Raw genomic sequence first — 13,046 nt, forward strand, 5'->3', positions numbered from 1 at the left:
TTGTTGTCCATGTTGAATAAATGACATTATTCTGCAGGGCAGCAAAACTAAGGCAGTAGCAAATATATATTTTTTATATTGTACTACCGCCCGAAAGAATTACTCAAAATTACATGAAAAAAATCATCCAATCTGCCCAATATTCTGAGAACCATAATTTAAATGTTTGTATTCTGGATGCAGGTAAATCTGTAATTTTCATTAGTACATTTGATCACTATTTATTTATTTTTTTATTCCATTTTTTGGGGGGAGGCTGGATCTTTTTGTATCATCATCCACTGTGCGAAACAAATAATGAGCTTATTTTATAGTTATGGGTGGTTACACACAAAGGGGGTATTTTATCAATCTGAAATACGCCTAAATTAAGTGTATTTCATGCGCAGATTGCAGCGCAATGGTTAGTTGCACCGCAAGCTGTAACTTTTCCCCACTCACACCAGGTTTAAAAAAAGTGGCCATGGCGTGGACGCGGAAGAGGAGGGAGCGGCAGGCCTGTCTCATTTATCATTTTCTATAACTGTTTTAGGCAAATAAAAAGGTCTAAATGTAGTGCTCTACTGACAATCTGCCATACATGGCAGAAACAGAGGCAGAGACCTTCTTACTATGACCTAAATGTACATCATGGTATAGAAAGGAACCTTTCATGTCAGTCGGAGAGTATCAAAACAGGTGTTCAGCCTCAAGATGTAAACAACAGATGCTTCTATTCACTGACAGCAAGCAGACACCTTAAAAATGGTGGGGAATTGAACCAAGGTACATTAACAGTTTGCAGGACTTTTCATTGTACAATGAACATGCAGTGTTTGCATTAAACTGGAAAATCCCTTGACGTAACAAAATATCTTTTAAGGGCTGTTATTATGCAAAACAGTTGCATCTGAAGGCTTACCTGTGGATTAAAAAACCCTGTCATCCAGAACTGATTTGGGCGGCCATCAAATAACCAGCTTCGGAACTGCTGATTTCTTTCCAAAAGCTCTGTAAACCAAAAACCTAATGTGGCAGAATCCCAGGAAATCTTGTACCAGAGTTTAGGAATCCTAGCATCATACATGTTGTCTAAAGCATCTCGCAAGTCTTCGGACATAATGATGGTTCCTGAAATAGAGCAACAGAGACTTTATGTTTTTATTTACATTGTATAATGTAAAAAATTGAAATATAGTACATTTATGGCATTTTCTAATAATTTTTATACCTCATGTACAAGGTCATACTGTAGCCCCATGCTGTATGGAGGCCTCCTTATACCTCCAATATAAGAGCCATATAGAGCTTTTTTCTGTCGGATGTCATGTGTTCCATGGGACCATACAGTTTCTTAGTATCTCCTCTTAGAATTTAATATAAGGGGTTATCCAGGATTTTGATATTGATTACCTACTGATCCTCAGGACAGGTTATCAGTATCAGGTTGGCAGGGGTTTCACTCTGATTAGCTGTTTGGTGGTGAGCATTGTGGTCTCCTCATAGGTTACCAAGCAGTGCACCGTACATTGAATGGGACTGAATTGCGCCTTGGGGATGTGACCAATGTACAGTGACGTCACTGGCCTGTGAAAAGGCCCAAGCCATCACAACTGCCATAGCCTCTTCATCAGCTAATCCCGCCTATCTGATATTGATGCCCTACTCTGAGGATAGGCCATCAATACCAAATCCTGGATAACACCTTTAATTAACAAGTGTAAGATTTATATTAAAAGTACGTTTCCAAAAAAGTGCCATAATGATCGATATGAAAGCCAACAAGCTAAATAAACCATGGCCACAATTATCAACAACAGTAAATATACAGAAAAAAAACACCAAATTTCATAAAATCCAGACAGATACATTCAAAAAGAACACAACCTATAGCTGATATGTGAATGGCATTTGGGACAAAATCCAAAAGTGACTTTCAACATCACCAAAGATCACATATCATCGCTGGGTGTTGATATCTGTCTTACGAGAATAAATACTTTGATAAAAATAAGCAGAGGAGAGATGACTATTTGGGCTGTCGTCCAATATCAAATATCCAGGAGTGACCAGTGTGAGTTATAGCTAAGGATTGCAGAGAGACTCTTAGCCATCTGAAAATAACGGCACATAGAAGACGACTTGCTCATTCCAGGACACCAGCCCTAAAGGAATTCCAGGGTGGGAAGAGGTTGTTCTGTGGGGATTTACATGCAGTCTATGCATACTACAGTAGGATTTTTATAATTCCTAATGGCTTCCAGTTGTCAGTGGAATTCAACTACTAACACATTAGTATTCTCTCCTATCCAGAAAACATGTCACTGAAATTTTTTAAAATAAAATTTCCCATATTATACATCAGTGCCATTATTTTATGCCAGAAAGAAGATTATCCGCAAACTAATTTAGGCTACTTTCACACTGGCGTTTTGGCTTTCCGTTTGTGAGATCCGTTCAGGGCTCTCACAAGCGGTCCAAAACTGATCAGTTTTGCCCTTAATGCATTCTAAAAGGATAAGGATCCGCTCAGAATGCATTAGTTTGGCTCCGTTCAGTCTCCATTCCGCTTTGGAGGGGGACACCAAAACGCAGCGTTTTGGTGTCCGTCTGACGAAACTGAGCCAAACGGATCCATCCTGACACACAATGTAAGTCAATGGGGATGGATCCGTTTTCACTGACACAATATGGCACAATAGAAAACTAATTGACTTTCAATGGTGTTCAAGACAGACCCCTCTTGGTTATGTTAAAGATAATACAAACGGATCCGTTCTGAACGGATGCAGACGGTTGTATTATGTGAACGGATGCGTTTGTGCAGATCCATGACGGATACGCACCAAACGCGAGTGTGAAAGTAGTCTTAGTGAAACTCTGCGCATAACCGGTAAGCAAATAATAGCTCAAGAGCCTTGACAACCTACTACCCTCATCAGTTCAATCTGTAGTCACAAATTCTGATAATAATCAACAGAGGAAGCTATTTCCTATACATATCCTAAGGGGGTTTTATGCCTTTCTGGTAGTCAAAAGTTCTAATATATCCTCCAAGGCTGCCACACCAGGAATATGACAGAACAGTTACCCCCAATGAGAGCCAATCACCACCTCCATACATTAGGTGGATCAATTCAGTGCAGGAAAAACTAATTCTTGCACTGACTGATCCCGGAACTGATCCACCCTGGATATGGAGGTGGTAACTGTTCTATCATATTCTTGGTGAAGTAGCCTTGGGGATATACCGTACTTGAACTTTTGCTTACGGTTTAAGTGACTTAATCCTGTTTGCCTTGTGTGACTCCAGTGGAGGACTGATTTCATGCTAACCGAATTCTTATACTCTGTCTTTAGGACAGTCATTTACACCTCTGGCCTAAGGGAAAGGGTTAGGTCAAGAATCTGGCATGGGGGTGGGGGTATGCCGTTTCAATTTTTGCCTCAAGCGGCATAAAGGATATAGTCTTCACTGCTCCTGGCCACAAAGCACTGAGGAAAGGTGTACCCAAGCGGAACTCTTCCACCAGGGCCCACGAGCCTTTAGCTACGCCCCTGCAGTCAGTAATATTGGGAGTATTGGTGCATGGTAAGAAAAATCCTGACCACAGAAACAAATGATAGCGGCTGGCAACAAGAACTGTGCCAAGGATAAGAGTGAATGTGACTGAACTAGACTAATGCAGATTTATTTGAAAGCCTCTTTTATAGTGTGACCTTCATAAGCATCCATAGAATTATGGCTTTCTGCAGAAAGGTACATCTGTTAGCTGCTGAGCATGTTTGGAGCACGGAGACTTCTGTCACTCAGGACTGTGGGATGGACCAGCTCACAACGAAAGAGCAGACAAGAAACCTCCACCCCTGTGCTGTATGTGAGCTACTGCAGCACCAGCATGCAATGCATCTGTAATATACTGTACATAAAAGAAGAAGTTATAGGCGGAAGCTTCCTTACCACAACATTGCATATCCCTTTAAGGCAGCAATGAGCAATGTCCCCTAATGGTCACCTTATGTCACTCTACTGTGATTGCTTGACGTGGCATACACATGGACTACATATGGCTTAGGACTCGTTCAGACCAGTGACTTCCACGTGCTGTCCAAGTATAGACGAGACAACACACGGTCTGAACACTGACACATCATAGTCAGTGGGTATATTCACATGCCCAGTTTTCCTCACACTGGTCCGTGCAGCATAAATCACAGTAGACACTATTTTGGTCTGATTTTCACATTTGACTTGATTCATCACGGATGGAAAATGGTCAGTTTTAGTGAACAGGACACATATGAGCCTTTAGTTCTCCCGCAGTCTGTAAATTAGTAAACTTTGCTGTGCTTTGCTATAAACTTTGTAAGACTTGCACGAGAAAGTTGCCATCTGCCTCTTAGCAGGCCAGTTGTCTGTTACGCTGGCAGCTTTTAGATTACTAAGAAAATCAACAGATTACCATATGCTCCAGCTGTCCTCTAGTCACAATTTCCCTAGCCAGCTTCATCTAATCCTGCTAAGCTTTCAGCGTAGGAGGCAGAGGAATGAGCAGATCCTCTCCAAGAGAGCTCTTCAGCTTCTGTGTATGCGAGCGTCAGCTCCAGCAGCATAGGAATCCATTCATTCATTCAGGGGCCAGCAGCTTTGATTCTGAGCCTTAGTATTTTCTGGCCAACTTGAAGAACTTCCCATTTCTAGACAGTTTAAATTATTAAAAGGCATTGACAATATTCATCCCCATACAGAGCATATGCTGAACTACATTTCTACTTATTCACAAGCGGCAGGAAGCAGCCAGCATATTGTATAGTCTGGATTGTGGGAGATGAATAGGTGTATGTAAGGGTCTCTGACTCCAATTTTTTTTTTGATATTAAGTCTTGTCAATTTTGCAATCAGTTTGCATCCAGAGTGTAGTGCTGCCTGTTTAGTTCACTAGAATGGGGGGTCTGATGAGGAATGAGACAGAATACTGACAGCGCAACCGCTCAGGCAGCACCAGCACACCCGGACCTGTCAGCACAACCCCCTAGGTGGTGACAGCGGCTCCATTTCATGTGTATGGTGACCCTGCTTGCTTTGAATGAAGGAGCAGTGTGTACTGAAATAAGAACAACTTTGACTCCTGCATCTTTCAAGTGACTACAAATCAGCTGCGCTGTGCATGAAACTATGCACAGGGGATCAGAAATGGCCGCATTTCAACACATCTTTAACATTTCAATTTTTATTTTATGTTATATATGAGTTTAAGTGTGTGCTGGAAGAAACGGTTGTAGTCGGCTTGAAGAGAACCTGCCACCTCTCCTGACATGTCTGGTTTATAACCTAATTGTATTCCTCATGATATAATAATTCTGGAGCATGTCTTCTTAGAGCAAGGGCCGGTGTTAGGGGGGGCAAACTGGGCAATTGCCCAGGGTCCCCATCTTCTAAGGGGCCCCCTGCTTCAGTGCTGCTGTTCAGCGAAACGTCCGAGGAAGAAAACGGGTGGACAGCTGAACAGCTGCACTTTCCAATGCAGTGTAAGGTCCCCTCCCTGTACATATAAGAGAAATCATTACCACAGTGCTGACAGGACCTGCGATAATGTCAGATGCAGGAGGCGGAGCTCAGCAGAGAAGAGGGGATGAAGGACCTGTGATGACCTCACCATCATGTGACCAGAACAGGAGGCGGAGCTCTGCAGTAAAGTAATGAAGAAGAAGAGCAGTGGTGCATGTGAAGAAGTATGGATTCAATGTAAGTGCCAGGGAAATGCTGGGAGTTGTAGTCCTCTCCTCTTATACCTCCTGTTATGTAATATCAGAGTACATTACAAGAGGAGGTATGAGGAGAGGACTACAACTCCCAGCATGTCCAGATTGTTATGTAATATCAGAGTACGTTACAAGAGGAGGTATAAGAGGAGAGGACTACAACTCTCAGCATGTCGAGGCCATTATTATATAATATCAGGGTACATTACAACACCCTGGATATGCTGAGAGTTGTACAGGGAGTGCAGAATTATTAGGCAAATGAGTATTTTGACCACATCATCCTCTTTATGCATGTTGTCTTACTCCAAGCTGTATAGGCTCGAAAGCCTACTACCAATTAAGCATATTAGGTGATGTGCATCTCTGTAATGAGAAGGGGTGTGGTCTAATGACATCAACACCCTATATTAGGTGTGCATAATTATTAGGCAACTTCCTTTCCTTTGGCAAAATGGGTCAAAAGAAGGACTTGACAGGCTCAGAAAAGTCAAAAATAGTGAGATATCTTGCAGAGGGATGCAGCACTCTTAAAATTGCAAAGCTTCTGAAGCGTGATCATCGAACAATCAAGCGTTTCATTCAAAATAGTCAACAGGGTCGCAAGAAGCGTGTGGAAAAACCAAGGCGCAAAATAACTGCCCATGAACTGAGAAAAGTCAAGCGTGCAGCTGCCAAGATGCCACTTGCCACCAGTTTGGCCATATTTCAGAGCTGCAACATCACTGGAGTGCCCAAAAGCACAAGGTGTGCAATACTCAGAGACATGGCCAAGGTAAGAAAGGCTGAAAGACGACCACCACTGAACAAGACACACAAGCTGAAACGTCAAGACTGGGCCAAGAAATATCTCAAGACTGATTTTTCTAAGGTTTTATGGACTGATGAAATGAGAGTGAGTCTTGATGGGCCAGATGGATGGGCCCGTGGCTGGATTGGTAAAGGGCAGGGAGCTCCAGTCCGACTCAGACGCCAGCAAGGTGGAGGTGGAGTACTGGTTTGGGCTGGTATCATCAAAGATGAGCTTGTGGGGCTTTTTCGGGTTGAGGATGGAGTCAAGCTCAACTCCCAGTCCTACTGCCAGTTTCTGGAAGACACCTTCTTCAAGCAGTGGTACAGGAAGAAGTCTGCATCCTTCAAGAAAAACATGATTTTCATGCAGGACAATGCTCCATCGCACGCGTCCAAGTACTCCACAGCGTGGCTGGCAAGAAAGGGTATAAAAGAAGAAAATCTAATGACATGGCCTCCTTGTTCACCTGATCTGAACCCCATTGAGAACCTGTGGTCCATCATCAAATGTGGGAGGGAAAACAGTACACCTCTCTGAACAGTGTCTGGGAGGCTGTGGTTGCTGCTGCACGCAATGTTGATGGTGAACAGATCAAAACACTGACAGAATCCATGGATGGCAGGCTTTTGAGTGTCCTTGCAAAGAAAGGTGGCTATATTGGTCACTGATTTGTTTTTGTTTTGTTTTTGAATGTCAGAAATGTATATTTGTGAATGTTGAGATGTTATATTGGTTTCACTGGTAAAAATAAATAATTGAAATGGGTATATATTTGTTTTTTGTTAAGTTGCCTAATAATTATGCACAGTAATAGTCACCTGCACACACAGATATCCCCCTAAAATAGCTAAAACTAAAAACAAACTAAAAACTACTTCCAAAAATATTCAGCTTTGATATTAATGAGTTTTTTAGGTTCATTGAGAACATGGTTGTTGTTCAATAATAAAATTAATCCTCAAAAATACAACTTGCCTAATAATTCTGCACTTCCTGTATACCTCCTCTTATAATGTACTCTGATATTACATAATAACTGCTTGGACATGCTGGGAGTTGTAGTCTTCTTTTATACCTCCTCTTGTAATGTACTCTGATATTACATAATAACGGCTTTGACATGCTGGGAGTTGTAGTCCCATCCTCTTATACGTCCCCTGTAATGTGCTCTGATATTAAATAATAATGGCTTAGACATGCTGGGAGTTATAATCCTCTCCTGTTATAGTTATAGTGCGCTGAATTAGGGCCGGGACGATGGATAGGGGAGGGTGGTCATCCGCCTAGGGGGGCACACTCATGGCTGTCCAACTTCACAAGCCTCAGGCTGCTAGGGCTACTTTCACACTAGTGTTACCATTTTCCAGTATTGAGATCCATCATAAGGGAACGCCTCTGTTTTGTCCCCATTCATTGTCAATGGGGACAAAACGTAACTGAACAGAACGGAATGCTCTAAAATGCATTCCATTCCGTTATCATACCGGAGAGCAGCATGCTGTGGTTTGCTTTCCGTCCTGGGATGCGGAGAAAAACGGTTCAATGGGGACGGATCCGTTTTTTCTGACACAATCTGACACAATAGAAAACGGATCCGTCCTCCATTTACTTTCAATTGAGTTCATGATGGATCCATCTTGGGTATGTTACAGACAATACAACTAGATCCGTTCAGAACGGATGCAGATGGTTGTATTATCAGTAACGGAAGCGTTTTTGCTGAACCCTGCCGGATCCAGCAAAAACACTAGTGTGAAAGTAGCCTAGGCCTCAAGCCTGTGAGGCATTAGAACAGCGCAAGAAGCCGCAATGCCATCACTGCAACCTCCTTCTCTGGGTCTCGCATGATGACGTCATCACATGAGACCCGGAGCAGGAGTGTTGATGTCATTGGGACCGCATGCATCGGGACGCAGCAACACAAGTCACAGATAATACTGTGGTCTGCATCGCGAGGGACGGGAGGGAGGCAGTTTTTTTTTTTTTTTTATACTAAATGTCCACACTGCTGAGGGCACCAGGGATGGGGGGAAGGAGATAAATATATATACTTGGCACTACTGGGGAAGAAAGGAGGAGCATTATATACAAACTGGTGTTACAAGGGAACATTATATATATATATATATATATATATATATATATACTGGTACTATGGGGGGGAGCATTATATATTGGAACTAGTAGGGGACACTACAGGGGGACATTAGAGCCACTGGGAGCATTATGGTTATATTATTACTACTAGAGTACTGTAGGGGCGCTATTATTTGATGCAATATGGGGGGCATTGCTACTAATGGGGGCAATCTTGGGGAGTATTATCACTATTGGGGGCACCATTACTAATGAGGGCAGTCTGGGTGTATAGTGTTTGTGGACATGGGGGGGAGCACAACAGGCACAGTATTGGGGTAGCTTCAAGAGGTTCTCCGTTTTTTTTTTTTATATTGATGACCTATCCTTAGGATAGCTAATCAATATTAGATTGGCGGGGGTATGACACTCGTCACTCCCGATGATCAGCTTTTTGAGGAGACAGCGTGCACCTTGTGCACGTGCCGTATCCCTTCTCTCTTCCTGCTCTGCTGCTGTACGTCTATGGGACAGCAGCAGTGAATAGCACGCACCGTCTCGTCAAACAGCTGATCGGCGGGGGTGTTTTTAGCACATTGTTATAAGATGTGGGCCCCCTCTTGATTTTGCCCAGGGCCACATTTTGTCTAAAACCGGCCCTGCTTAGAGCTGTATGATTATTCTGCTATTCTTTCTAGAATGTGTAAATAAATTAACAACTGGACATCTATTGTCAGGAGTGTGCTTTTACAGAGTCTGGCGGCACTGATTAGACTAATTCAGTCTATGTGGGGACACACCCACAATTGATAACACCCAGCCGTCAATTATTCTGAAATTTCCAGGGGAATAACAGAGGAACTGAACAATGCAGAGCTCTAAGAAGAGATGCTCTAGATTTTTTATTTCATGAAGAATACAAGTATTTACTAAAACAGACATATCTCTTTAAGCATAAAGGGGATGAAGGATTAGATATTAGAGACATTTAATTATTAGTTTTTGTTCTCAGACTTCTAGCGACAGCAAGAAAAATTCCACAAGTTGTGCGGTACAGAGTATACTGCATGTGAAAAGTGCCACAGTGAAAAATTTAGTCTAACCTGTGTTTAGGACATGTTTATTGCAGACTATGAGATCCACTGACTTGAGGAGACAGATTAATATCAAATATTTAGGTACCACCCTACCAGGTCACCCCAAAATTACCTTTCTGTACACTCCATGGTGGAGTATTAAACTACCAGATCACCACTAATGAGCATTCCCGTGAACGCTCATTAATGATAAACTGGCAACAGTTGGCCAGTCTAGTACAGCCCTAAATCTGCCCCATGGTATACATACTGGCAGTTTCCATATGTAAATTGTACTAGAGAGTGGACAGTAGGGACTGTTTTATAGGATGAAAATTGTTCCTTTATAACATTGTTCCTCAACTCCAGTCCTCAGAACCCACCTACCGGTCAGGATTTCCTTAGCATTGAGTAGGTGATTTCAATGCATCAGGCCTTACCACAGGTATTCATTCTGTGGGATATTCTGAAATCATGGCTGGTAGGTCGGCCCTGAGGACTGGAGTTGAGGAACACTGCTTTATAACATAGACTGCAGTCTGATATTGGGAGGCCAGTCATTGCTGCGACAATGCACGCTCACACACAACACCACAATTTGACTGGTTTGACAATACATTTTTTTTACATAGATTTACTATAATTAAAACACTGATTATCATCAATTGAAAACACTTATGTATGTTCCCTCATTACCATCCCCAGTGTGTTCAGAACTTGGGCTTCTTCTATGGACATGTAAGTTAGCAAACAATCATATTCAATATAGCGATTTGTTTCCTTAGCTGAGAACATGGGAAATATTGACAGGACTGATCCTGACAGGCTCATCCACAATACAGCGATCACACAAGCACACATTTGTCAAACTGTTATTGCTATCATTTACTTCCATTACAACTGCCACAATTAGATTTCTCATAGCAGAGAACATAAATCACAGCATCATTTCTACATTTCATTATTAGGCAGATATATGTCGATAGCGCTCCTTGCACAGATTCATTTAATGAAGCATAGCCTTAATGCCTCCGTTTTCAGTTTCTACTGCGGTCTATGCAGCGGCTCTAGCTAGTAACGTATATAATAATGGGTACAGTAGAATGGATAATGGTGTTACTGTGTATTTGGAAGCAAGTTAAAGCAAAGCTCTGGCCAGAGGTCACTTCATATATTATGTTAGGACACGACATAAATGACAAATTTCTAAAACAATGTTTTTAGTCACTCCATAAGAGAGGCACAGATGTGAAAATTCATCGTTTCTGGGCTTGGCCTGCAGATGCTATCAGCAGATTATAGTATATTATCTAGCATCGACCAACATCACAGCTGATACCAGAGATTGTCTGTAGGGTCACTTAAAGAAGTGGAAGATCACCTGTGAAGAAAACTACGGTATATTTACCTGCTCCGCACCAGACTTTCAGTCCCCACAGACGGGGTAACATGCGCCACTACAGCCAATGACTGGGCCGAAACAGTGATGTTTCCCCAAGCGGCACATCACTGGAAACCACAGAGCCCAAACAGAGCGGTGGGGAGCAGGTAAGTAAAGTCCTCTTCCCAGGTCCCAGGGATGCATTTTGAAAAATCCTACACAGTTCCTTTAATCTATTTGGAGCTTTCTGCTTCATTTTATTAAAGGGTAGTCAACACCTGTAAAACACATCTGCAGATCCAAACTGGGGCACAATTATCAAATATGGCACAAAATATTGGCATAGATGTATGCCATCCATAAGGTGGAATAAGGAAGGAAACGTGTCTGACTTACACCACATAATATACAATGCCCACCATTTTGATAAATTTGGATCGATTTGTGCCAGATTAAACATCCCCTGTTAGAAAACTGTGAAAAACGGCTGTGTGTTGGCCATTTTTGTAACAGCCACCACACAGCCATTTTCCAAACCAATTACAGTCTATGGGGCTATTCACATGGCTGTTTTTTTTAATGCCAGTTTAGACAGGAGTGCACTTGTCTAATGGCCATTAAAAAGTAGTACACTGTGTAAAAAAAAAAAAAAAAAAGTCTTTGAGGTTAAAATAAAAAAATAACTTTGCATGCGAAGGAACACTTGCTCCACACTGGAGGCGGCAGGACCTGACGGTCCCAGCTTCCTGAAGTCATATCACTGGCAGCATCAGGTCCTGGTGCCCATGGTCGGACTGGGGTTCCCTGGGCCCACCATAGGAAATTATTCTCAGGGCCCATTCCCTATATCATCAGTAAAGATTAATAGGTTTTAATTCAAACAGGTAGATGCTAGTGGCAAGTTATTGGCTCCAGAGGCAGCACAAAATGTTTTTCTCTCTCCTGAACCTTTCGGGCCCACTATAGTATCAGAGCCTGGGCTGGAGGATCTTCTGGTGCCTCCAGTGTGGAGCAAGTGTTCCCTCTCATGCAAGTGAATGAGGTGAGCTTTTTTAAAGGATCTGTTGGCACTACTCTGGGTGGGGGCATTAAATATACTGAGGCACTATGTGGGGGACTTTATAAATACTGGAGAGCTATGTGGGGGACATTATAAATACTGGGGCACTATGTAGAGGACAATGCAGTGGGCACTATGGTGGGGCCACTGGATATCCAGGGGCACGATGGTGGGCATTGAGTATACTAAAGGCAGTGCAAATTTGGGTTTAAAAAAACAAGCCAATGAACTACATCTGTTTAATGCAAAGTGGATGCAAAGATGATGCAAAACGGCTATTAAAAATGGATGGACAGCCAGAAAATGGATGCACGTTTTTAACAGCCATTTTCTTCCATTGCCGTGTGAATGAGCCCTTAGTGAACGCACCCCAATGTATCCGCTACTATTCCACACAGCCCTTTGGTTTATTATAACATCATGAAGGCAGCTATTCCAATAAGATTATATTTGGGAATTGCTATTCATTGACAGAGACTCCAAACAGCATTTTAAGCAGGACATCCATTACTGGTTGCCATTACAGCTTGTATAGGATTCTCAGACAACTGGATGGCAATACGTCTGCTTTAAAACCATATGTGTAATGGGTTTATCATTACATACCCTGTGAGACCTTTGATGGTGACCATATTGGAAATCACCCAGGCTGAGCTGTTCGAATAAATCTTTAACAATTTAACATTACAATAAAAAGCTGCAAGCACAAAAACATGCCCTTTCCTTTTCCTAAAACAGTATGTTATCAAAGCTCCAGCCCTCTGCAGTCTGTAAAATGCTTCCCTTCTTGAGATACGATAAAACATTTGGGTATAGTCATAAAACAGAATAGAAAATGTTGAGCCCTGGAAGGAAGACTGTACAGGTTTAATAGGTTCTGTGCTCCACTTTCCCACCTTCTGGGAGTAACAGTAAAGC

At 42.3% G+C, this 13,046-nt stretch overlaps 1 protein-coding gene across 1 annotated transcript in view; it reads right to left on the reverse strand.

The window, feature by feature from the left end:
- LOC121001312 (dynein heavy chain 5, axonemal-like) overlaps positions 1–13,046 on the reverse strand; it is a 304,445-nt gene that overhangs the window by 14,789 nt on the left and 276,610 nt on the right. Inside the window, 1 exon segment of the mRNA XM_040432320.1 lies at positions 902–1,110. Within this exon segment, the coding sequence (XP_040288254.1) occupies positions 902–1,110 (209 nt within the window).

The sequence above is a fragment of the Bufo bufo genome, chromosome 5, assembly GCF_905171765.1.
Source record: "Bufo bufo chromosome 5, aBufBuf1.1, whole genome shotgun sequence".
NCBI lineage: Eukaryota > Metazoa > Chordata > Amphibia > Anura > Bufonidae > Bufo > Bufo bufo.